Source organism: Oncorhynchus masou, chromosome 27 (assembly GCF_036934945.1).
Source record: "Oncorhynchus masou masou isolate Uvic2021 chromosome 27, UVic_Omas_1.1, whole genome shotgun sequence".
Taxonomy (NCBI): Eukaryota; Metazoa; Chordata; class Actinopteri; order Salmoniformes; family Salmonidae; genus Oncorhynchus; species Oncorhynchus masou.
Window position 1 is genome coordinate 21,852,967 of NC_088238.1, and position 27,194 is coordinate 21,880,160.

Genomic DNA, 27,194 nt, shown 5'->3' on the forward strand with positions numbered 1-27,194 from the left:
CCATATTGTGATCGCTTTCATTAATTTCTTAACATGAGTGAGTGCGCGCGAGCTACAGTGCCCGATTCTACCAGCGGCCAGTCAATCCAGAACAGTCGCTAACAGCATATAGCTTTCTGGAAGGTGAGGGAGGTCTCTTTGTAAATCCTCAAAATATTTCTGCGTGCGTAAATATTGTTCCTTGTAGGCACACATAGACTAGTTTACAATAGTCCAAAATAACTGAATAACTCGGCTAGATAAATGTATAAAAGCCGGCGGTATAAAAGCCGGTAAAATGACTCAGATGGAACTGTCATCTTGGTTTATTGTGCAGCGCTTTCTCATGTGGAATCAGCGCTGGCGCTCATTTATTGAGTAATCCGCGAGTGCTCTCTCTGCGCGCTGAAAGTGAAGCACGCGTTCTCTATCTTGCGCAACAAGGTTCATAAATTATTGGGGGGGAGGTGTTCTGACAGTATTGTTATCTATGTTGTGCAACTGCCCAAGAATTTATTCCCGAATTAAAATGCCTCAAATTAACAGGAGATAATGTTGTAGATAATGTTGGATATTGCATTATGACAATGTGTGTGTCTTTTGCTATCATTGTCCATTAGAATTAGCTAGCATCCACCACTGTATTGTGTGGGACTTACAGTAGTCAGATTTGAATTTGAGTTCATATAGTCCTTTACAACATATCTAAGGTGGCTGACCCTGGACCTTAAGCCTATATTTGCACCTTGATGGGCTCCTAACTTTTGAATGTGTGAGAATCCCTGTTGACCTTATACAACCCTGCAGAGGCAAGGAGAAGGAGAGTGAGGCCCATATTGACCTCTGCAAGCACCAAATATGTCAGTGTGCTTTGAGCCAGGTGTTGGGGTCCAGAGGTATGTGGTGTGAGAAAATAGCTTGTCACATTATGTCACTTGTCATCAGTTTAAAAAAGAAAGAAAACATAGGAAAGGTAATGTCTTGTGGTGGTTAATAAACATAGATGTCACAGATAGGTTGAATTATCCTCAGAGACTGGCACTGGCCTATATTTACTTTTTGTTCTGTTAGGAGACCTCAGTGATGATCTGCTCTTGTTCACAGCCAAGTAGTTATGTGTGTGTGAGAATGTGCAGGGTGGAGCAACCTGACAGAGTACACTTCATTCCCCTCATAAAAGTCCCATGTAAAAGCTGTGGTATATTCTTGTACACTCATTCCAGTAAGGTACGTAGTAATGTAATTTACTGAGAACATTACGCTAGAGATGACCATTGACCCTCTTGACTGAACATTAAGGAAGTCTAAATTACACCCTCAATTTCCAGGGGCATACCCTCTCCATTCCTTTGTGCTCACTGCATTATCTCTTTCTCTCTTCTTTACTGTCTCTGAGCCCTGCTTCTCCTCCGCCTCACTCTCTCCTCTCTCTCTCCTGCCTCTCCCTCTCTTATTTCTTAGTGTGGAAAGGCAGTGTCGTGTCTTTGGCATCATTAAAGGTGAAGGCTGTTATTTTATCAAATCAATTCTCGTAATTATTATTACGTGATTAAACTAATCATGTAAATTGAATTAACTAGGAAGTCGGGGCACCATGGAAAATCTTCAGATTACAAAGATATCATTTTCCGAATATAACTCTATGGATATTTTAATATCTGATCAATTAGTTTTCTATTAATTAATTATTATTTACCTCACGTCAGTCTCATCTGAACATCATAAATTGTTGGTTATCTACAAGAACACAGCCTTTACTATAAATCATCCATCCTCCAATTGGCTTAATCATTTATTTACTAACTAACTAAATAATCACAGAAATGCAGGGAAGGGGGTGTGGACTGAGAAAGAGCGGGAAAGACAAAAGGGATCACTACACACAGTTGATAATTATATTAATTGAAATGATAGTCCTTTGCACATGAACGCTCACTCATTCTGGAATAATTGCAATCAATATATTTACTCCCACATGTCATTGTGATCTTCTCTGTTGGAATCGTCAGTCTGTCTGCTGGAGAGTCAGTTCATCAGAGAGTGGTTGTAGGGTCTATCGGCTGCTCCTGATAGTGTCTGTTGTAATGGATATGTCAGGCGTCCATTATTGTTAGGATAGATGTTTCGGCGGTTGTCAGCATTCGCATCCCAGATTTACATCATTTCTAGCAGCAGACCAGTAATTAGTATCTAAGATTTGCTCTTATTCTGTAGGGTTCGATAGTTTTAGAGTTGAACCATTTCCAGCCGTGTAGCCAATGCTCCACGTGGTATAGTTTTCTAGTTTTGGTACTTAACTATTCGCAATCACAGCTCCCATTGTGGATTTGCTTAGTCTGAAGAGGATTTTTTTAGGAGGGGCTTTTATTCGTAACAGTAGAAGGGGGCGGTTCCATGACGCCTGATTATGTCTGTGCTCAGGGGGCGTGGCCGCTGACTAGTTAAACTTTACAGGGAATACAATTCTCTCAAAATTAAAGGTTTAACATTACATCATTTCACAAATAGTTTAATCTTTACTCATTATTTTTATACAACAATTAGATGCAAACACCATAATTGAGAAATGTACACATTCAGAGATATAGTTATGCGTGTTTCCTGTCCTTCGTGAGGTCACCAAATGAAACACACTCAACATAACTGTCTCTTAAGTGTCCACGGACCCTTCCCACATTCTCACAAGTGGACATGTTGTTTAATTTTCCCATTTTGGGGATTTAGGAGTTCGGCCATGTGAAATCCTTTGTTCACTCTGTGGTCTCTCTCTGCATGAAATGGGGGAGAGAGTCTCCGCCAGGAATTTACAACCTGAGATAACAGAACCTGGGTGTAGGAGAGAATGAGAGAGGGGGAAGCCACGATCTACACCCAGAAAGGGCCACATCATAACAGCAGAATCAGACAGCTTAGTCTCTCTTAGTCACTTTCCCTCCCCCTCTCTCTTTCTCTTTCTCTCTCTCTCTCTTTTTCTCTTGCTCTCTCACTCCCCCCTCTCCTCTAAACAGCCGCTGTGCTTTCTGTCTCGGTGCCAAAGTGTGTTTTATTCTCCTGGCGCACTTTGCCACAATGCTCTTGCCCATTGCCAGCAGAGAACAGGGTGGCATGGACATCACAGGTGTATCATGGGTGGTTGAGTCTTTCCTCTCCACTTAGATAAGTCCCGTCCTCCTTTCAACTCGTGTTCATTTCTGGAAGTACAAGTTTGGGGTGGAAGAGTTGTGCAACAGCCTCAAAAGCACTTCTAGAAACATCTATGTGTAAAGCAGGTCTGAATCTGTCAAGACCCGTATGGTTAGTCTGGAGACCTGCAGGGGTTTTTGTCAAAGAGGCTTTGTGTTATGCAAACACATCAGGATGCTTGTGGGTGGATGGATATTTGGGGGGAGTTTTGTGGCATAAAGCTCATGTGATGAGACGCGCTGTAACTGTAGGTTGTGCTGTAAGTGTTCTGGACCTAAGGGGAAAAGGAAAAATACACCTGTTGAGAATCAGAGATATTCCATTGCATGAACTCCTCAACTATGTAACCGTAAATAACCTCCTCAAACAGATAGTCAGAAGTTGCTAAATCCATTTTTGGAGTTATACATTAATGATATGTATCCATTGAGCTTAGTTCAACTGTCGTATCCCATCAGAATTCAAAATATGAGCTTTTTTTTACTCCAATATTTGTAAACAGTAAATATTAACAAGCACTGTATACCTTAAACAACTTCGGAACCCCTCGACAACATTCCACTAAAAAAGCAGAGCGCGAAATTCAAAAATATTTTTTAGAAATATGTAACTTTCATACATTCACAAGTGCAATAGACTTCTTGTTAATCTACCCACTGTGTCCGATTTCAAAAAGGCTTTACAGCAAAAACACACCATATGATTATGTTAGGTCAGAGCCTAGTCACAAAAACACGCACAGCCATTTTCCAGCCAAAGAGAGGAGTCACAAAAAGCAGAAATAGAGATAAAATTAATCCCTAACCTTTGATGGTCTTCATCAGATGGCACTCATAGGACTTCATGTTACACAATACATGTATGTTTTGTTCGATAAAGTTCATATTTATATACAGAAATCTCAGTTTACTTTGGCGCTTTATGGCCAGTAATGTTGTGCCTCAAAAACATCTGGCAAATTTTCAGAGAGCCACATCAATTTACAGAAATACTCATAATAAACTTTGATAAAAGACACAACTATTATGCACAGAATTATAGATATACTTCTCCTTAATGCAACCGCTGTGTTTTCAAAAAAGCTTTATGGAAAAAGCAAACCATGTAATAATCTGAGTACGGCGCTCAGACACAAAAAGAAGCTATGCAGATACCCGCCATGTTGTGGAGTCAGTAAAAGTCAGAAATAGCGTTATAAATATTCACTTACCTTTGATGATCTTCATCAGAATGCACTCCCAGGAATCCCAGTTCCACATAAATGTTTGTTTTGTTTGATAAAGTCCATCATTTATGTCCAAATGCCTCCTTTTGTTAGGACGTTTGGTAAACAAATCCAAATTCACTAGGCGCGGGCAAGTCCAGGTGAAAGTTCAGACGAAAAGTTTAAAAAGTTATATTACAGTTCGTAGAAACATGTTTAAAAAATGCTTAAAACGGATGGTCAGTCCTTAAATCCATAGCTCTGTCTTTGAATTTGAGACTAGTTACATTGCTCCAGCCCTATCCCCCTGCTTTTTACCCAGACAGTGGTGGGGAGACGCTTTGTTGTTATTTTAACTGCTGATTGCTACTTTTAATGACCACTAAAAACATGCCGAAGAAAAGGTAGACCTCAAACTTTAACAGTCTCATATGTTGAATGCAAGGACCTGCATGCTGTTGGGATTGTCTATGAAGTGAATGAATAATGTAGGAAAACGCATAGGTAAGGAGAAGTGTAGTCTAATGTGTTTCCTGTGATGGGTTGAAGAGGTTAGGCACAGGAGCTATGTTAATGGGACTTGATGGTGCACTTCACCCCTAGACAATACAAACACATTAGACTGAAGCAATGGGAAAGGAAACAATTTAGGCTACTTGCTTTGTGGGATGTTTATTACTGCTTTAGTTAACTTATTGGAGGCATATCTGTGATACCATTACTTCAACTTTGCTTCTGTTCCAATACAGTCCCATAATTAGTGAGACCATGTAATCTATTTAACTGGTTGATTTGGTTCTGTGTTTTTGGTTTTGTGTCATTTGTTTGCTCAGTGCCAGTGGAGATGCTAATCCTGTCATGGAGAGAGTTGGCACAGCAGGATGTGAGTAACACTAAACACACACTCTGTTAAATATGGCCCTATTCCCACTACGAGAGCTGAAGGATTGTCTGAGGAACAGAGTGGCCAAAGAGATTTCTATTTTTTAATTCACGCTACATGCATTCTTGGTCCGCAGCTCAAATTGACCGTAAATATCAAAGTAGCCACTAAGTTAAGCAAAAATGATTTAATAATCCAAGCAACATTTCTACTTAAACATACAGTACCTTGCGAAAGTATTCGGCCCCCTTGAACTTTGCGACCTTTTGCCACATTTCAGGCTTCAAACATAAAGATATAAAACTGTATTTTTTTGTGAAGAATCAACAACAACTGGGACACAATCATGAAGTGGAACGACATTTATTGGATATTTCAAACTTTTTTAACAAATCAAAAACTGAAAAATTGGGCGTGCAAAATTATTCAGCCCCTTTACTTTCAGTGCAGCAAACTCTCTCCAGAAGTTCAGTGAGGATCTCTAAATGATCCAATGTTGACCTAAATGACTAATGATGATAAATACAATCCACCTGTGTGTAATCAAGTCTCCGTATAAATGCACCTGCACTGTGATAGTCTCAGAGGTCCGTTAAAAGCGCAGAGAGCATCATGAAGAACAAGGAACACACCAGGCAGGTCCGAGATACTGTTGTGAAGAAGTTTAAAGCCGGATTTGGATACAAAAAGATTTCCCAAGCTTTAAACATCCCAAGTAGCACTGTGCACGCGATAATATCGAAATGGAAGGAGTATCAGACCACTGCAAATCTACCAAGACCTGGCCGTCCGTCTAAACCTTCAGCTCATACAAGGAGAAGACTGATCAGAGATGCAGCCAAGAGGCCCATGATCACTCTGGATGAACTGCAGAGATCTACAGCTGAGGTGGGAGACTCTGTCCATAGGACAACAATCAGTCGTATATTGCACAAATCTGGCCTTTATGGAAGAGTGGCAAGAAGAAAGCCATTTCTTAAAGATATCCATAAAAAGTGCCGTTTAAAGTTTGCCACAAGCCACCTGGGAGACACACCAAACATGTGGAAGAAGGTGCTCTGGTCAGATGAAACCAAAATTGAACTTTTTGGCAACAATGCAAAACGTTATGTTTGGCGTAAAAGCAACACAGCTCATCACCCTGAACACCATCCCCACTGTCAAACATGGTGGTGGCAGCATCATGGTTTGGGCCTGCTTTTCTTCAGCAGGGACAGGGAAGATGGTTAAAATTGACGGGAAGATGGATGGAGCCATATACAGGACCATTCTGGAAGAAAACCTGATGGAGTCTGCAAAAGAGCTGAGACTGGGATGGAGATTTGTCTTCCAACAAGACAATGATCCAAAACATAAAGCAAAATCTACAATGGAATGGTTCAAAAATAAACATATCCAGGTGTTAGAATGGCCAAGTCAAAGTCCAGACCTGAATCCAATCGAGAATCTGTGGAAAGAACTGAAAACTGCTGTTCACAAATGCTCTCCATCCAACCTCAACGAGCTCGAGCTGTTTTGCAAGGAGGAATGGGAAAAAATGTCAGTCTCTCGATGTGCAAAACTGATAGAGACATACCCCAAGCAACTTACATCTGTAATCGCAGCAACAGGTGGCGCTACAAAGTATTAACTTAAGGGGGCTGAATAATTTTGCACGCCCAATTTTTCATTTTTTGATTTGTTAAAAAAGTTTGAAATATCCAATAAATGTTGTTCCACTTCATGATTGTGTCCCACTTGTTGTTGATTCTTCACAAAAAAATACAGTTTTATATCTTTATATTTGAAGCCTGAAATGTGGCAAAAGGTCGCAAAGTTCAAGGGGGCCGAACACTTTTGCAAGGTACTGTATTACAATATTGAATAATTCAACCAAATCATGTGCAGATCCTTTTTTACGATGTATCGTATCATATCGTTGTACCTGAACCAAAAGTCCAGTATTTTTCCTTCATAGCTTTCTGTCCATCTTCTTTTAAAATAGGAGACAATTAGTTTTCTTATGGCTCTCTCTTGTCCCTCTGAGCAATATGTTGGAAACACATAGTCGCAATAAAATCCCGTTATTGAATCATACTACATATAGAATCGAAAGAATTGCAATACATATCGTATCGGCACCTAAGCATCATGATAAAATTGTATCGTGAGGTCCCTGGCAATTCCCAGCCCTACAATTAAAGGGTTCACTTTCTCATCCGTACACATTAAATTAGCTCACAATACACAACTAACTCCTGCTAGCTAGCTAACTAACAACATGCTTAATGATCAAGTAATGTTAGCATATCAATAATGAATGTTTACCCCACCCATAGGAATATAAAAGTACAGTAACGTTATACAGTAACCTTCCTATTATAATTTGCAAAAGAACAATATAGGAGGAAGGTTGAATCCTATTACACTGGCTCCGACGCTCGTCGTATGTGGCAAGGCTTACAGGCGATAATGGATTACAAAGGGAAACCCAGCCATGAGTTGCCCAGCTATGCAGAACTCCCATATTAGGAATATAACACTGTGCCTTTAATGAAAACCCTTTTTTCTGGATGACTGTCTGATCTCGCTCTCCATGGCTGATGTGAGCCAATCATTTAAACAGGTTAACAATCACAAGGCTGCCGGGCCAGACGGAATGCCAGGGCGCGTTCTCAAAGCATGCGCAGACCAGCTGGCAAGTGTCTTCACAGACATTTTCAATCTCTCGTTGGCCCAGTCTGTAATCCCAACATGTTTCAAGCTGGCCATCAATTTGCATACCACCCCAACAGATCCACAGATGACACAATTTCAATTTCACTTCACACTGCCCTCTTCCACCTGAAGAAAAGAAGAAATAACTATGTGAGAATACTGCTCATAGACTAGAGCTCAGCGTTCAACACCATAGTCCCCTCCATCCACATCACCAAGCTAGGGACCCTAGGACTGAACCCCTCCTTCTGCAACTGGATCCAAGACTTCCTGACGGGATGGCCCCAGGAGACGAGTGTAGGCAACAACACCTCCGCCATGCTGACCCTAAACACTGGGGCTCTCAGGGGTGTGTGCTTAGTTCCCTCCTGTGCTCCCTGTGTACCCACGACTGCGTGGCCACGCACGACTCCAACACCATCAAGTTTGCTGACGACACAACTGTGGTAGGTCTGATCACAGACGGCGATGAGTCTGCCTACAGGGAGGAGGCCAGTGACTTAACAGTGTGGTGCCAGAACGACAACCTCTCCCTCAACGTCAGTAAGCCCAAGGAGCTGATCGTGGACTATAGGAGAAAGAGGGGAGAGGACGCCCCCATCCACATCAAAGTGGCCGGTGTGGAACAGGTCAAGTGCTTCAAGTTCCTTGGCTTCCACATCACTAAGGACATGGTCCACACACACCCGCACAGTCGTGAAGAGGGCACGGCATCACCTCTTCCCCCTCAGGAAGCTGAAAAGATTTGGCATGGGTCCTCGGATCCTCTACAGCTGCACCATCGAGAGCATCTTGACTGGCTGCATCCCCGCTTGGTATGGCAAATGTACTGCCCTTGACCGCAAAGCACTACAGAGGGTGGTGCAGACTGCCCAGTGCATCACTAGGGCCAAGCTCCTTGCCATCCAGGACCTCTACATCTGCCTGCCAGACTAGACTTTATATGTGACTCACCACCTGGATTCGGTCTTATGTAGCAAAATTTGAAATGGTGTTTTTTTTACATTTGATAAAAGTAGAGACTCAGAGCTACAAAATGGTATATCATATACTGCATTTTTAGGAACTCCGGGAAAGTAATTCTGCTTTGAAAGTTGAAAAACTTGTAAACTCACTTTTGAGAAAATGGCCTTTGAATGTTTTGGTATGCAGTGAAGAGCTTTCTTTGTCTACACACCTTCTTAAGCTTTAACCCCACCCATCTCGTTTCGCTCTTGGAGCGTTCAGAGTGCACACTTGACTGATGATTTGTTTACCTCTGGATAACATAAAAACAGCCTAACCAGCTCTGCTGGCAATAATTTCATTACGCTTTTTTGCCGACATTTACTGACACCCGCCATATTCAACGGGTGTTGGACACTTTAGACATGTAGCTAGCTAGGTAAACAATTACCCTAGCTAGGTAAACAACATGTAAGATCACACACGTCACGTAACGTTAGCTAAAAAGCCAGCCAGCTAACGTTAGCTAGTTAAACAACAATGAACACAGTGCCAAATCATGTCGTTACTACCCTGCATGAATCTGCTGGGAGCTAACCAACCAGGTTCAATGTTAGCTAGCTAACATTAGGCTCTAACTAGCAAAGCAAATGGCTCTGGGATACGGATAATAACGTCAGCTAGGGAGACAGCCAGCTAACGTTAGTTAGCTAGCTAGCTAACAGTACAGTTTAGCTTGAAATTAAAACCACTTTCTGTCAAAATTAGAAACATGTCATATCTGAAAATGTAGCTAGGTAACACTAGACTATCTTACCCTTATACATCATCATGCATGATGGAGACTTCTCCCTGTCACGGATGCCATGCCACGGTTGTCCTTAGTTTGAAGATATAATACGAAGACAGGTGTTTTCTCCATCTCTTTAGCTACCATACTCTAATTCCACTGATTTCAAAACTTGATCCTCCGGAAAGTGGAAAGCAACACTTATGCAGTTTCACTACACAATACATTTTTTAAAGCTGCGTTTGACAGGATAACTAACACAGACTGACCAGCTCAAATAGACAGAAGCCTTCTATATGACAGACCAATCCTCTCTCCTCTCTCGACATGTCCAGCCCACTCATTATCTCAGCCAATCATGGCTCGTGGGAAGGTTGCTGTCTTTTTCTATTGCTTAACCAACAAAGCTTGTAATTTAATAATTGTATTCATATTTACAGATGGCATACAAGTTTGTTATTAACTTCTTGAAACTCCCCATCCCGGATCGGGGATCGTGACTAAAGCCTCAGGCTCATTAGCATAACTCAACGTTAACGATTTCTGAAAATCGCAAATAAAATGAAAATAATGCGCCTACTCTCAAGCTTAGCCTTTTCTTAACAACACTGTCATCTCAGATTTTCAAAATGTGCTTTTGAACCATAGCAATTCACTAATTTGTGTAAGAGTATGCTAAGCTAGCTTAGCATTTTGAGTAGCATTTAGCACGCAACATTTTCACAAAAACCAGATAACCAAATAAATAAAATCATTTACCTTTGAAGAGCTTCGGATGTTTTCAATGAGGAGACTCTCAGTTACATACCAAATGTGCAGTTTTTCCTGAAAGCGCCTTTGTGTAGGAGAAATCACATTTGGCTACCGAAACGAACCGAAAATTCAGTCACCTACAACGTCAAACTTTTTTCCGAATTAACTCCATAATATCGACCGAAACATGGCAAACGTTGTTTGGAATCAATCCTCAAGGTGTTTTTTCACATATCTCTTCATTGATATATCGTTCGTGGAAGCCTGCATTCTTCTCTGAATTCTGTGGAAAAATACTTGCAGCTGACTTTTGCGCACCAATTTCGGCGCAGGACACCGGGCGGACACCTGGTAAATGTGGTCTCTTATGGTCAATCTTCCACTGATATGCCTACAAATACGTCACAATGCTGCAGACACCTTGGGGAAACGACAGAAAGGGCTGACTCACTCCTCTCGCATTCACAGCCATATAAGGAGACAATGGGAAACTGAGCCTCAAAAATCCTGCTCATTTCCTGGATGCCGTTTCATCTTGGTTTTGCCTGTAGCTCACGTTCTAGGGCACGCACAGAAAATATCTTTGCAGTTCTGGAAACGTCAGAGTGTTTTCTTTCCACAGCTACCAATTATATGCATAGTCGAGCATCTTTTTGTGACAAAATATTGCGCTTAAAACGGGCACGTCTTTTTATCCAAAAATGATATAGCGCCCCCAGAGTTTCAACAGGTTAAGGCACATGAAAGTTCATATGTTCCAGAAGGCATTTCTGCAAAACAAACTGCATTATTTATTAAATTTTTTAAAACGTTAAAATGGCTCTCCTGTGAATTTGTGACTTGCGACATACGCCTAGTTTCCTGAAACTGGTCACATATACACACCATATACACACTCACTCACACACTACATTGACACTCCCACACAAAACTCCCACACATTCACATTTACTTCATACGTACACGCACACATAACACACACACACAGATTGACCCAACACAAACACACATACATACACATTACACACACGCACATTCATACACTTTTACACTCATAATTTGCTGCTGCTACTCTGTTCTTTATTTTACTCTTATTATTATCTATCCTGATGCCTAGTCACTTTACCCTGCGTCAAATTCCTCGTACCTCTGAAATTGATCTGGTACGGGTACTCCCTGTATATAGCTTAATTCTTGTGTATTTTATTTTACTCCTCTTGTGTTGCTATTTTTAGTTTTCAACTCTGCGTTGTTGGGAAGGGCTCGTAATCATTAATTTCACTGTAAATTCTACACAAGTTGTATTTGGGCGTATGTGACAAATAAAATTTGAATTGATATAGGCTACATAGCTAGGTAACGTTAGCTAGCAAGCTAGCTTGCGAAACAATATAATTTCTTAACTCTCATATAAACGTGATGGCTGTAGCTGAATTCTGACGTTTCGCTTAACCATAGCTTAGGTTTACACTAGCTAGCGTATTAGAGTTATCTAGGCTTAATTTGATCAATATCATGGAAGTCATTATATGAGGTAAAACGTTGATAATTCAGAGTTTCTTCCTAGCCTGGACCTCATTGGCTCAGTGCAGTCGAGCAAAAACAAAACAACAACTGAGATTTGAGCCTACGGCAACAATTTCAGAATGTATTTTAGGTAAAAACTCAATAAAACAAGTCTTAGAAATAAGGTAAATGTCTGTACATTTCAGCTGTTTCAAAAACATTGCTATGCTATTACAATTTTTACTGTAAGAGTGTTGGCTCAACGAGACAATTGTGTTTACACTGCCCTGCTTAGAGGAGGGAAATTTCGGGGGAGTGTCGAGCCCTACCTCTGGAGGTAGGAGTCGAGAAGTGACAAGTTCGCAAGTTTACATTGCAGTATATAGAAGACAAGGGTATTTTTTTGTGAAAAGTCTTAAGTCTGAAGACCCTCTTATAAGGAAACGTGTTGTCATGAGTTCAAAAGAATGAAGGAAGGATCATTAAATAGCATTAGAGCAAGAGAAATAGACAGAATAGAAGAGAAAATAAGCAGAGGAAAATACCAAGAAGAAAGGAGGAGAAGAAAGGTGGAGAACAAATGAGGCAGAGGAAAGAGGAAGGAAACTAAACGCTGTTCTTGCACCTGACCCACATCCCTCATGGGAGACCCAGATTCCGCTGTGTCACCACTAAAGGCCATTGTACCCGGTCCCTGTATTTATGAGCAGGGGAGGCAAGGGATCAAGGAGGGGACCTGTCAGACCTCAAGGATGAATGGCATTTGGATGGGAAGGGGAGACGGGGGCGGGGGGCTGCCCAGCTGCCTGACACACTGTTAACAGTTCATTTGATGGAACATTTACGCCTCAAAGCAGGGATATAAATTCAACACTAGCTGCCTCCCTATGATGTCTGTGGACCTGTTAGCTGTTTCAGACCAGAGCCGTGTTGTGGGAACTGGGAAAAAACAGGGTAGCGTTTGACATTTTCTGAACCGTAGAAGGACACGGGTATTCTGTTTACAGAATATCATAAAGCATCATTGAGAAGAGGTACTGATTTTCCATCTCCAGACTGGGTTAAATGGGTTAATAGAGGGAATGGAGACCAATACAATAATGTGTGTGTGTGTGTGTGTGTGTGTGTGTGCGCGCATGTGCGTGCCTGAGTTATGAGACTGTTTAAATGTCGGCAGTGATGTTATCCCAAAGGATGGCTATAGGCCAGTATGCTATAGGCTAACGCTGCTCACAGCTTCTCTAATAATAGAGCCACTCAGTCCATATGACGACACACACAAGGGTTTGACATCCTTGTGAATGTCTCAAGAATGTCTTACTCTCACCTGAATGTCTCAAGAATGTCTTACTCTCCCCTGAATGTCTCAAGAATGTCTTACTCTCACCTGAATGTCTCAAGAATGTCTTACTCTCCCCTGAATGTCTCAAGAATGTCTGTCACCTACTTCACCTGAAATGTCTCAAGAATGTCTTTTTCACCTGAATGTCTCAAGGACTTTCAAAACCTCTCTGAATGTCTCAAGAATGACTGGAGTTGCCCATCCCTGAATGTCTCAGGAATGCCTAACTCCTTCCTGCTTTTTGCCATCTGAATGCCTCCCCTGAAGCTAAGAGTTTTCTTCAAGAATGTCTGTCACCTACTGGAAGAGCACTGTGAAGTGAGCTGTGTTTTCTAGGGATGGGGTAAAAGTGTGAAACCTCTCTGGACCCAAGGACTGCAGTTGCCCATCCCTGATCTAGCCTAACTCCCTTCCTGCTTTTTGCCATCTGAAGCCTCCCAACTTGAGCTAAGAGTTTTCTTCTGGACTAGGATTGTGGTCAGGAAAAACTCCCGGTTCTTACTTTCAACCCTCTATTTCCATCTTACCTATTAGGTACCTGGTGACTTGGCCAATGGTCACAATGTAAGACCAATAGATGGAATACAGGTAGCTTGTCAATGACACCCAATGTTAGTTCATTATAGACCGTGCTGGCAGCGATCAAGGCCCCTCCATCATTTAGTGTGTAGTAGTACGTTGATGTGTTGTTGTGCACATGTCCATGTCCCTCCATCTCCTGTTCACTGTAACGCGACTCTCCACTCAATGCTTGATTAAACTAATCAGTCTGCCTGGGTCACGACTCCTGACCTCAGTCTGGTCTCATGATTACTCAGGGCCTGTCACTCAAGTCAAGGCTGGAAATAGACTTCACTTTCATGCATCCTTCATGTCAATAGCAGAAATCGATCATATAGGCATCAGTTGACAGTAAGCATTCTTGATCAGTCACCCCAGATCTAAAAGCACTTGATTTGAAGCTCCTGCAGTGATGCAGGAAACATTGAGAAGTCGGTGGTTACGGCTGCAACGATATCCCTTTTTCCGCATTAGGGGATTGAGTCACTGGCCCACAGTCCCAGCCTGTATGAAAGGGTTCTAACTAAGCAGCCCCCTGTTAGCCTGACATGCTAACTGTTCGCCATCTTAGTAATGAGTCTTTGGTGTGAATTAGGGCCTGTTCCCATCAGCATCTTGTCTCAGTGTGGCAGCCTAGGGACAGGTGGGACTGGGCCGCCAACACCTTGGTAATGACTGCTCAAACTAGTTATTACACACAGCAGGATGTTCTACTGGTGACTCCCCACTTCCTGATGTGATGTAGGACCAAGACTATTCCTGTGTTTGCTGGAGCATGGTTTAATTATGTAATGCCTGTAAAGGCATGCAGGGGTTTTCTTTTTTTTTTTTTATGTCACAGACTATTTGTGTGTGTGTGTGTGTGTGTGTGTGTGTGTGTGTGTGTGTGTGTGTGTGTGTGTGTGTGTTGTGTGTGTGTGTGTGTGTGTGTGTGTGTGTGTGTGTGTGTGTGTGTGTGTGTGTGTGAGTGAACAGGACTACCAGAGTGTGAGTGAACAGGACTACCAGAGTGTGTGAGAACAGGACTACCAGAGTGTGTGTGGACAGGACTACCAGAGAGTGTGTGTGGACAGGACTACCAGAGAGTGTGTGTGGACAGGACTACCAGAGAGTGTGTGTGGACAGGACTACCAGAGTGTGTGTGGACAGGACTACCAGAGTGTGTGTGGACAGGACTACCAGTGCGTGTGTGTATTTTCATGGAATCACATAATTTTGGTCTGTGTGGCTTTCAAAATGTCATGCGATTGAGTGGATGTGTCCATTACTAAAATACGTGAACATATAGGCTTGTATTTTACTCAATGTATGATATATTATTACTGTCATATTCAACATTTTAACATGATTAAACCCTAAACGTTATACCCACACATTAGGCAGGCTGTCTTTAGAATGGACACAGATATCCTGGATCATATAGGCTAATGAGCAAGGAAGCTGTGGTAGCTGTCACTCACCATATAGGAGCTTTGGACTGATGCCAAGGTGCCATGATATCCTGCTCCTGGCCTGTCTGACCCAGACCAGTACAGTGAGCAGAGGCCAGGTCTGGGTCTGGACCAAAGGCAAATAGACACCATGTACCCAGCCTCTGTCACTCACTGTCAGGAGTAGTGTAATTACAGAATCCTTTAGATCACAGATAACGTAACGATATGCACACATTCAATCTACCAGTGCATGAGTTCCATAGAGGACACCTGAATCTGACAGTCGGCTTGTGGAAACAGCAAAGTGAGAGTCTATGGGCCAAGCACCATACTGGAAATGTGACATAAAATAACAACCGTCTCCATAGCCCAGGTTTACTGTGTATCTATAGAGTGGAGGGAGAACTAGAAAGGCAATTACTCAATTAAATTCATTATTACATTAAATTAATCACATATAGGCTTATAAAAGAAAGAGCTTAAAGCTTTTTGCACAGCTAATGCAATTAAATCAAACTATTTTGGCAATTAAACGCCCACACATGCAAGGCAACAAAAAACAAAGCAGGAAAAACTCCTGACAGAATGTTTGTGTGGGGTAAATAATATAATGTCATCTCCAACGAGAGCCCTTGACTGTCACTTATTGGTGAAAGGCTTTTGTGGATTGCTTTGTGTTTTGACCTCAAAGTGATGTTTGTTTACACCATTATGACCTAGATAGCAGGAAGTAGAGGCTGCTGTTACATGTAAGGATGATGCATCATTGAGAAAGGCCCAAGACATGGATGCTTCAGCAACAGTGGAGGGTTGTGTCTGGGTTACTGACACTGTTGTGTCTCCTGGGAATGGTGAATGGCCAGCATTGGATTGTCAGTGAATATCCTACTAACCTGTTGGCGGTCCACTGAATTTCCACCATCTTGAAATTGATGTGGGTCCTGGGCTGAAAACCAACTCATTGTGCTTCTTAGTTTGCTTGTTAGCGTTCTCATGTAGCTTCTATTCCCTGTAGTCATACGCAGGCTAATCCACAGGATTATGTTCATCCATCTTTTTTTTCTTTAAGATGTAACTTGTTGAAACGTTAATCGCTGCTTTAATCTAATGTCCAGTATATTTCCCCATCATCCACCCCCTCAGGCCAAAGAGCACCGTATAGCAACACAGAGAAAGGAAGAACTCATTTCCTCTTTTGGCCAAACCAGTAGGCCTGCAAAACGAAGGAAAGTAGCTTTGCGAATGCAAGCCCTCATTCACAAGGCTGTACCCTACTCATCCTTCCCAGTAAATGTTGTGCCTCATGAAAACAGTAATCATCGTTCATCATCAATGTCACCCATCTTAATCTCTAAACAGAGCTCTGTGTTTGACCCATTAGCCAACGATAGACAGGCAGGCTGACAGTCTGTGGCTGTGGAATAGTTGGGCTCCTAAGTAGGGCACGGCCCCTATGTACTTCCCGGGTTCCAGGGAGTGCACAATGCCAGGTTGTTGGTTGAGATAGGGCTGTTGGCAGCCGGTGCCCGCTGCTGCCTGAAACCCAGGTGGTTGGCGCAGATGTGTTTACTGTTGTGGGTGGTGCTCTTTGGTTGAGCAGCCTCCAAGGCCCGGGTTCTCAGGGGAGAGTGGCTGTTTTGTGAAAAAGGCTGCTGACTTCTCTTTTGTGATGTTGGGCACTGCCCGTTCTTAGTAGACGAAAGTCGCCTTAATTATTGTCAGTCACAGTATTCCTCTTTCTGATTCTTTCTCTGTTCTCTGTTGAGCTGGCTGCTGTCTGTGTTCATTTCTCAGACGGCGGGCAGCCAGCGAGGCTGTAGTGTGTGTTTGGGTTTCCAAGACTCCACTCTACTGACCGACCAATGGCAGATTGATGTGCTTAAAGGCTGTAAGGCCCTCGGTGGCAGAGTACCGCTGAGGAACGCCGTGAGTCCAACAGCTGTCTTCCTTAAAACAGGCACAGACCTCCTGGTGAGAGGAGCTGCCAAGGAAAACACAGAAAAGCACTCGTTCAAAGGAAACGGCAGTAGCTGGATGCCTAATGAGAAAATACTGCAGTGGAGGAGGATTTGTGTTGTAACTTTGGTAGCAGAAAAGTCTCTCAACATCATTATGGAACTGTCCCTAAATGACTTTCTGAGGCTACATGGTTCTTTGTCAAGAAGACTCCGCACTTATCAGCAAACAAGTAGTTGACTTATCCTTTAGGGTTACAAAGCAGGGAATGTGATGATATTGTCATTTAGTGACAGAGCAGTTTGGATCAAGTTAATACAGATTGACATCTCCAGAGACTTACTTTGGCTGAGTCCTCTAAGCCTCGATCATACGCATTATCGACCAGATAAATGGTTTGGGGATTTATCCTGAGCCAGGATCAACCTCACCTTCTCTCCAAGCTGCATGTCTGTGATTGACAGCTCCCCTCTGCCCCCAGCCCCATGTGTTAAGACTGGGACTCTATTGCAGAAGGTGTCAGTGTCCATCCCCTTGGTGAAGGACATACCATAGCTGACGTTTAGTGAAGGCAGGAGAGCCAGTCTCTCCCTATAGACCCAAACTACTGTAAGCAGTCACAGAGAGTATAGTGGGCTACAGATCATAGATAAACCATAGTTCCATACTGTGTGAGTGTTAGTGAGGCTATTCCTATCAGCTCCTTCACTCTCCCACTCCAATCTACTTCTTGATGGGGAGAAGAGGAGCGAGCGGCTGAAGGCTGTGACCTGGATGGAATGCCCTGGCTGGATCGCTGGTGTGTGTGTGTCCATGTGAGAAGCTAATCCATAGTGACCTCCAACTCCTCCCCCCTGGTCCTTTAGTCTCCCAAGAATCTCTGCGATATACTGGAGCATAGAGCCGGAATGACATGATATCAATGGAGGGACCTTGACCCCCTTTTGTAGGGGCGTTTAAAGAGTCACACTGTGGGAGAGAGAGGTTAGGGTCAGAGATGTGTGTTTGAGGGGGGGAGGAAGGTTTTTCTCTATTTTTTCTGTTATCTTAGTCATTGATTTGGGGGTTCCTGTCCTTCAGCTAACATTGTTGGGAACTTGTGGCCCAGAGACCAGGAGAGAAGATGGAGAAGGATACAGAGAACCCGCACATGGCTTTTCTAGCTTGAACACTTATCATGGTTGGTTGGCTGGCCCCACTAAACACTGACCAATCTTTGTGCCAGTATTTGATGGTCATCGTTTATAAGGCTGATAGGACACCAGTTTTGCAGGCTGGTTAACTTAGGCCAGGGTTGTCATCCGCTTTGGAGAGGCATGTGATATGTTGAATAGAATCACATTGAATAGTTGAAAGTAACTCCTAACTTTTCTAACGCAGGCTGTATTTGAAAGTACATTTGGTGTGAGGATGGACAAATCAGATGTCAATGTAGCCTACATAAACCCAAAGGACACCATCATTTCAACGTGAGGCTAGGTATACTGTCATTGGTCACCATAGCAGCACCCACCCGTAGCACATGCTCCAGGAGGTATATGTCACTGGTCACCCCCAAAGCCAATTCTTCCTTTGGCCACCTCTCCTTCCAGTTCTCTGCTGCCAATGTCTGGAACGAACTGCAAAAATCTCTGAAGCTGGAGACTCTTACCTCCCTCACTAGCTTTAAGCACCAGCTGTCAGTGCATCTCACATATCACTGCACCTGTACATAGCTCATCTGTAAATAGCCCATCCAATCTACCTCATCCCCATATAGTATTTATTTATTTATCTTGCTCCTTTGCACCCCAGTATCTCTACTTGCACATTCATCTTCTGCACATCTACCATTCCAGTGTTTAATTGCTATATTGTAATTACTTCACCACCATGGCCTATTTATTTCCTTACCTCTCTTATCCTACCTGATTTGCACATACTGTATATAGAATTTTCTACTGTATTATTGATTGTATGTTTGTTTATTCCATGTATCACTCTTTGTTGTTGTTTGTGTCGAACTGCTTTGCTGTATCTTGGCCAGGTCACAGTTGCAAATGAGAACTTGTTCTCAAACCTACCTGGTTAAATGAAGGTGAAATACATTTTAAAAAAATGGTCCATGATTGATTGGATCTTTAGAAGTAACAACCATTAACCCTATAAATAGGATGCCAGATTCATGACATCAATAATACACTTTTAAACCATACCATTTTACCATCACCAAGTCAAATATGAAATTCAACATACTTTGATCCACCCGAGCGCAGCAGTGTGTGTGGGTATGTGCTATGCTTGGCATAAGAATGTGAGATGAGACTCCTCAAACACACCATGAGGGTGCTGCTCTAACAGACCAAGCCACCCGTGTACACACACACCCCACCCTGGCCTGCAGCAGTCACAGATCGTTAAGGTGTTAAGATACAGTAGGAGTGAGGGCATTGAGAGCAATAGTAATGGTGTCTTTTTGTAGACACTAACGGAGACTAATTCCACCATGACTCGATGGCCAAAGCCTGTGGGGAAATTAATGGAGGTTTTGGAGGGGTTTTGGATAAACTCCCAAAATAAGTGCTGTGGTAAACACAGGCTTAAGAGATCTTATACATTTTGTTCTATGAGATCATTTTCATCAGCTAATGTCACTTTTTGTGAATTCTGAAGAATTTATGTAATAAAAACAGTCCCAAAGCACATGAAGTCTTCATAATTCATAAAGGTCATGTTGACTGACTGATGTTATCTCATAGAACAAAACGTGTGGCTCACTTGGTAGAGCAGGGCACTTGCAGTGCCAGGGTTGTAGGTTGGATTCCCGTGGGGGATCAGTATGAAACTGTATGCAGTGACTACTGTAAGTCGCTCTGGATAAGAGCATCTGCTAAAATGACTGAATCTCCTAAACCTATTTCAACCTCAGACCTTATTTTCTGCATTTATCCCAAAATCCCATTCTATCCCTTTTCATTTCCTCCATAGGAATGGCTGAACAAACTAGAGGTAGAAAATGCTAACTCATTTCAGTTTTTTGTGACTACAAGCTGGCGAGCTCTATTGCTGACCTCGATATGTAGTTGGCTCTCTGGATGACTGCCCTGAGAAGGGAGGGGTTAATGATGCTCTTTGTACTGGCTTGGAAACTATCTTATAACCAAAGCTGGCTGACACTCTTCTGAATGGGGTAATAATGATGCATTACCTTTACTACAGCTATAGGCTGTGATTGATTGCCTTATGAATATTCATGATCGCTGATAGACATGGCAGCTCTGCTTCTAGCTCCTAAGCAACTTTGCAGTATTTAGTTTTTTTGGTGTTATTTCTTACATTATTAGCCCAAAACGTTGTTTTTTGGTGTTATTTCTTACATTATTAGCCCCCCCAAAAAAATTTGCGTTCATATTTATTTATTTCTTAATTCCATTCTTTTACTTTTCGATTTGTGTTTTCTTATATAATACTGCACTATTGGAGCTAGGAACACAAGCATTTCTAGAAAAAGACAGGTGCAAGGGGAAAAACGCTGATAGGCTTGACGAACAAAACGAACTGGTAACAGACAAACATAGAACACAGGTATAAATACACTGGGGATAATGGAGAAGATGGGCGACATCTGGAGGGGGTTGGAGACGAGCACAAATACAGGTAAAACAGATCAGGGTGTGACACTTTCACTACATCCGCAATAACTACTTGTGCGTGTCTGTGACATTCCTGTCCTCCCCACTTACCATGTCATTAACAAAGTTACTCCCAGCACCCAGTGAGTCCTAGCTTTACTTCTCTCTACAGGTCTGTCACCTAATACTCAGCATTAATACATACACAATGCATAGTGTAGGTTATGTCAAGAGTAATGAGTGTTTGCTCATGTAAAGAGACTCTGAGTCTGAACAGAGTGTAGTGCGGTTCTAATTTTCTCTCAGCCTCAGCTAATTGTCTCCTATCGTTTCTTCTCTCTCTCTCTCATTCTCTCTCCATCCACCCCTTTATCTATCTCTCTAGGAGCTGCCTTGTGAAGGCTGGGACTGGGACGAGCTACACAGATGGGAAAGACAGGAGAAGAGGCAGGGGCAGACGGCAGCATGGCATCTATCGCTGACTACTACGCAGGCAAAAATGTGCTGATCACTGGCGCCACGGGCTTCATGGGCAAGGTGCTGGTGGAGAAACTGCTGCGGTCCTGTCCAGAGGTCCGAACCCTCTACATCCTGGTCAGGCCCAAGGCTGGACAGTCCATGCAGGAACGGGTCAGCGACATGATGAAGTGCAAGGTGAGGGGCACTACTAGGCTGTAGTACACTAGGCTGTAGTACACTATACCAGGGGGTGAATCTAGTCTAAAGAAGTTCCTTCTCATGATGTCATCCTATTGATCTGCACTGATCTGAAGTGAAGGCAAACTGTATAATTAATCTGTTTTCTGTTGGCTTTGTGCCACATGCAGGTTGATTGGCTTCGGTGTTTTGTTGTCTTGCAGCTTTGTGTTTATTGAAACATTGCATGAATGAATAGAATATAAAATGGTTTTATGGCTGTTGCCAGTGAAGTTCAAATGGACTAAGCTCATCCAAACCATACGAGCCTACTCACCTACAGAGAGATAAAGGGGCGAGAGAGAAAGGAAGAGAAAGAAAGAGGGAAGGAGAGAGGGATGGGAAAAGACTGTGTTGGGCTTAATGAGCTCTGATAGATTGAGACTGGGTGAGTATTGACGTGTTCACAAATGCACGCTGAAGCATCGGGGCTCTGTTTTACTATCTGCTGCTACTGATGTTGTTATTGCACTCTAACTGAAAACACACACACACAGATAATTAACTGTCAACAATGGAGGCACCAGTTAATGGTGTCTTAATTAACTCTCTGTCTACAATGGAGGCAACAGTTAATGGTTCAGAGAGAGAGAGACAGAGAGAGAGACAGAGAGAGAGACAGAGAGAGAGACAGAGAGAGAGACAGAGAGAGAGACAGAGAGAGAGAGACAGAGAGAGAGACAGTGAGAGAGAGAGAGAGAGAGAGACAGAGAGAGAGACGAGAGAGAGAGAGAGAGAGAGACAGAGAGAGAGAGAGAGAGAGAGAGAGACAGAGAGAGAGACAGAGAGACAGAGAGAGAGAGATTGTACCTGCTGTGATTTCTGAATTCAAACGCCCAGAATGTGTCTTCACACACCAGAGATAGGATAACAACTTGGTGTTCATCAAACACAGTAGTCTGTTTGTGCAGATGACAACACTAGCCGGCCAAACAAGACAGTGAGGGACGAGAGGATAAAGAAACAGACTGGCTGCCATATCTAGCCTAATCAAACCAGACCATTCAAAGGAATGTGTTTAACTACGGCTGTATAAAGCATTTCCCTCCGATTGTTATTCATGTCACTGTTGCAGTCTGCATCGTCTCTCGTGACCGTCTTAACAACAGAGCGCACTTGAGATTCTGGGTGCCGAGTTTGCGGTCTCTGTATTATCCGTCTTAGAGGTTTTTCTTTACAAACGAGGATTCTATAGGATGAATGCTCTCGGCCCGTTCCAGCCGCCTTTCATGCCGTATGGCCTTATGGATATCGAATGTCACTCAGAACACTTGTTGCCAGGTAACAGCCAAACCGAGCGTCTCTGTGGGCTTCGTTAAGGCAAAGGTGCCGTGACCTGGAAAAGGACATCCAGATAGACATCTGATTGATTTGACTCTCTCCTGATATGCCTTGACCATTAAAGAATAGGCCTAGTAATTAGCTGTTGTCTGGTTAGTTGAGTTCTGTGAATTGCAGGGCATTGAATGTAATGTAACGTGTGATAGATATGCATAAGGGGTAAGGGTGCCTTATAGTTGAGGCTTTTTTGCATGCCTTCTCCCACTAATAGGCTGCTATTCTCTTATATTCTAGACATAGAATAACCTTATTTAGAGCTGAAACAGAGCTTTAGCCCAGCGTGTTCTTGTCAGAGTGCAGATCTGTGTGGGAGAGGTGGGGGATGCTGGAATGCTAGAGGGGCAAGAATGGGAATCTGCTGGAATTCTGCTGACTGGGCTTGGGTCTGAGTGGGTGATGACCTGGCCAATATGTTCTGTATTGAGAATTGGTCAGTGGAAGAGGAGTGGTTTTTAGTTTGGTGGGATGTGGTTGGTGGAACCTAAATGGTTCCATGTAAAACATGGAGGGATGCTGTGTGTGTGTGTGTGTGTGTGTGTGTGTGTGTGTGTGTGTGTGTGTGTGTGTGTGTGTGTGTGTGTGTGTGTGTGTGTGTGTGTGTGTGTGTGTGTGTGTGTGTGTGTGTGTGTGTGTGTGTGTTCGTGTGTGTGTGTGTTCGTGTGTTCGTACCTTATCATCTGGATCTCACCAAGGGAGGGCCAGAACTGAACAGCTGCCCTGGTGTACCGCATCCCAGACCTGCCCACCTTCTGTTCTCCTGTTTATTAACATCCATACCTCAGCTATTACCGCACCTCTCTTATCAAACAGTCTAGTGGATGTTGAAATGTAACCGATTGTTGGCTCTCCATATTTGTTCAAACTTGTACTCGGTTATCAGAGGGGAGGAGGAGGTCATGGAGGGTGTTGAACCAGGCCTCTACTGAACAACCGTTGTGTTGTTCTTGTTTTGGTAAAGAACAGTCATCTCTCTCTTTGTCCTCCTCTTGTCTTACTCTGAATGAAGGGTACATTGTGTGACTGACGGAGCAGCAGGGAAGCAAGGGTGTGGTGATATACTGTGTCTTCTGCCCTTGAGCAAGGCAGTTAAGCCACACAAGAACTGTTCTTGTGCGCTGATGACGTGGATTAAATCAGCCCTCCGTACCTCTCTGATTCAGAGGGGTTGGGTTAAATGCAGAAGACACATTTCGGGTTGAATGCATTCAGTTGTGCAACTGACTAGGTATCCACGTCCCCATTCCTGTGTGTGTGTGTGTGTGTGTGTGTGTGTGTGTGTGTGTGTGTGTGTGTGTGTGTGTGTGTGTGTGTGTGTGTGTGTGTGTGTGTGTGTGTGTGTGTGTGTGTGTGTGTGTGTGTGTGTGTGTGTGTGTGTGTGTGTGTGTGTGTGTGTGTGTGTGTGTGAGAGATAAATTACATTTTGCCTTTCATTTTGTCTCCCTGACCGACCCTGATCACTGTGTCACACACACGTTTAGGGCAGGGTGGCTATCAAACTCCACCTATAGCTGTATAACATATCCCTGTCTCTGACTCTTTGTCTTTCTCTCGCTCTCTCTCTCTCTCTCTTTATCTCTGTCTCTCTCTGTCTTTCTCTCTCTCTCTCTCTCTTATCTCTCTCTGTCTTTCTCTCTCGCTCTCTCTCTCTCGCTCTCTCTTTATCTGTCTCTCTGTCTTTCTCTTTCTGTCTCTCTCTGTCGCTCTCTCTCTCTCTCTTTCTCTCTCTGTCGCTCTCTCAATTCAATTCAAATCAAGGGGCTTTATTGGCATGGGAAACATGTGTTAACATTGCCAAAGCAAGTGAGGTAGATAATATACAAAAGTGAAATAAACAATAAAGATTAACAGTAAGCATTACACATACAGAAGTTTCAAATGGTTAAAGTACACAAGGGAAAATAAATAAGCATAAATATGGGTTGTATTTACAATGCTGTTTGTTCTTCACTGGTTGCCCTTTTCTTGTGGCAACAGGTCACACATCTTGCTGCTGTGATGGCACACTGTGGTAATTCACCCAGTAGATATGGGAGTTTATCAAAATTGGATTTGTTTTCGAATTCTTTGCGGACCTGTGTAATCTGAGGGAAATATGTCTCGCTAATATGGTCATACATTGGGCAGGAGGTTAGGAAGTGCAGCTCAGTTTCCACCTCATTTTGTGGGCAGTGAGCACATAGCCATGTCTGCCTACGGCGGCCTTTCTCTCTCTGTTTCTCTCTCTGTTTCTCTCTCTGTCTCTCTCTCTGTGTGTGTGTATATATATATATATATATATATACACACACACACACACACACACACACACACACACACACACACATGACCGCAGCCAGTTGGATGTATATTTCTTAGGAAAAGCCTGTGGTTGTAGTGTGGGCTATGTGCTTTTCCTGTTTTAATCTCATCCCGCAGTGCCAGCCAGGTCTGTCTGTTGGGACATGCCTGGAGCTACGTGCCGTCTAATTGTTTTTGGCACTGAGCAAATTTCAGTTCTGCTGAGAGCAAACTTGAATGTTGTGAAAATTCTGTGCAACTTCCAGCACGTATTTACTGTGAACACTGAGGCTGTACCCACTTTAAGTAGGCTACTGGCCAAGTAGGCTCCTGTGGCAATTTGATCATAATGCAGGCCTACCAGAGTGGCCTACCTTCAAAAACAATGGAGAAAAAGCATCCCATAATTATTTTACCTCCTTTTTCTCCCCAATTTCATGGTATCCAATTATTAGTAGTTACTGTCTTGTCTCATCGCTACAACTCCCGTACGGGCTCGGGAGAGACGAAGGTCAAGAGCCATGCTTCCTCCGAAACACAACCCAACCAAGCAGGACTGATTCTTAACACAGCGCGCATCCAACCAGGAAGCCAGACGCACCAATGTGTCAGAGGAAACACCTTTACACCTAGCGACCTGGTCAGCGTGCACTGCGCCCGGCCCGCCACAGGAGTCGCTAGTGCACAATGAGACAAGGATATCCCTACCAGCCAAACCCTCCCTAACCCAGAACACGCTAGGCCAGTTGTGCTTCGCACCATGTACTTCCCGGGCGCGGCCTGCTGCGTCAGAGTCTGGGCTCAAACCCAGAGTCTCTGGTGGCACAGCTTGCACTGCGATGCAGTGCCTTAGACCACTGTGCCACCTGGGAGGCCTTCCAATAACTTTTTAACATGGAAATAGCTGTTCTATCATTCACCCTACAGTAGCAGCCAATGTGTGGTGTTCAGTGTAGGCCTACATTCCATTAAACGTTTGATAAAAATGTGCAGGGGTTGATATTAAACTGGTCTCCCGAGTGGCGCAATGGTCTAAGACACTGCAACTCAGTACAAGAGGTGTCACTCCAGTACCTGGTTTGAATCCAGGCTGCATCATATCCGGCTGTGATTGGGAGTCCAATAGGGTGGGGCACAGTTGGCCCAGTGATCTGGGTTTGGCTGGGGTAGATTGTAAATAAGAATTTGTTCTTAACTGACTTGCCTCGTTAAATAAAGGTTAAATATTGTTATTTTTTAAAACTGTTTATCCACTTGTCCTTCAAGCCGTGACTGAAAATGTTGGTGTGTTGTTTGATGCAAGAAACCTTTTTACAAAATAAAATGCATTCTTTTTCCCATACCATTATTACAGAGAATCAGACAAATGATGCTACCCTCTGCCTATTGGCTACTTAGCTTATTCAAGCCTGTCTCAAAATACAACATTGATGTTGCAGTGACCGTCACGTGTCATGAAGGCAGTCAAATTCCAAGTGACCGTTTAGTCATGGTAATTAGGCTTCTCCAAGCTCTGATGCTGATGATGGTCATTAGTAGCCTACCAAACTCGCTAACTGCCTGGTACTCAGCAGTCAATTGTCCCTCTAATCACTCTGACATCAATGCAAATGTATATTACAAAACGAATCAAACACTTCATAAGAGCCCATGAGCTCATGTAGTGCAACATTTATATAGGCTATGCAATTGCATGAGAAAATAGTGATGGCTTCTATTATAAAGGGGAGGCACCCATCAGCTATTTATAGGCTAGGCCTACTTTATTTATTTCTCAACATTCCTAATATTAAGCAAATATTAAGCACATTACTTATCTTTACAACAGGAGTATAGCCTACCTGGCTGGCATGAAAATGAACCACAGGAAAAGCGTCCTCCATTCGCTATTTAAGTGCAGAGATGACATGTATTTTTCCCCTACCACTGTTTGCATGATAATGGTCCATTCTAAATCAAAACAAATTTCACACATATATTATTTAGTATACAGTTGAAGTCGGAAGTTTACATACACCTTAGCCAAATACATTTAAA

At 43.1% G+C, this 27,194-nt stretch overlaps 1 protein-coding gene across 5 annotated transcripts in view; it reads left to right on the forward strand.

Annotated features, from left to right (window-relative positions):
• si:dkey-97m3.1 (fatty acyl-CoA reductase 1) overlaps positions 1–27,194 on the forward strand; it is a 57,502-nt gene that overhangs the window by 432 nt on the left and 29,876 nt on the right. For 4 of the 5 annotated variants that reach the window (XM_064939519.1, XM_064939515.1, XM_064939517.1 and 1 more), the window contains exon 2: positions 21,229–21,497. In XM_064939519.1, coding sequence (XP_064795591.1) covers positions 21,270–21,497 — 228 coding nt within the window. In that variant the 5' untranslated portion in view covers positions 21,229–21,269. Of the gene's footprint in view, positions 1–5,199; positions 5,250–21,228; positions 21,498–27,194 lie in introns of all 5 variants that reach the window. The other variant, XM_064939520.1, reaches the window with a different exon arrangement.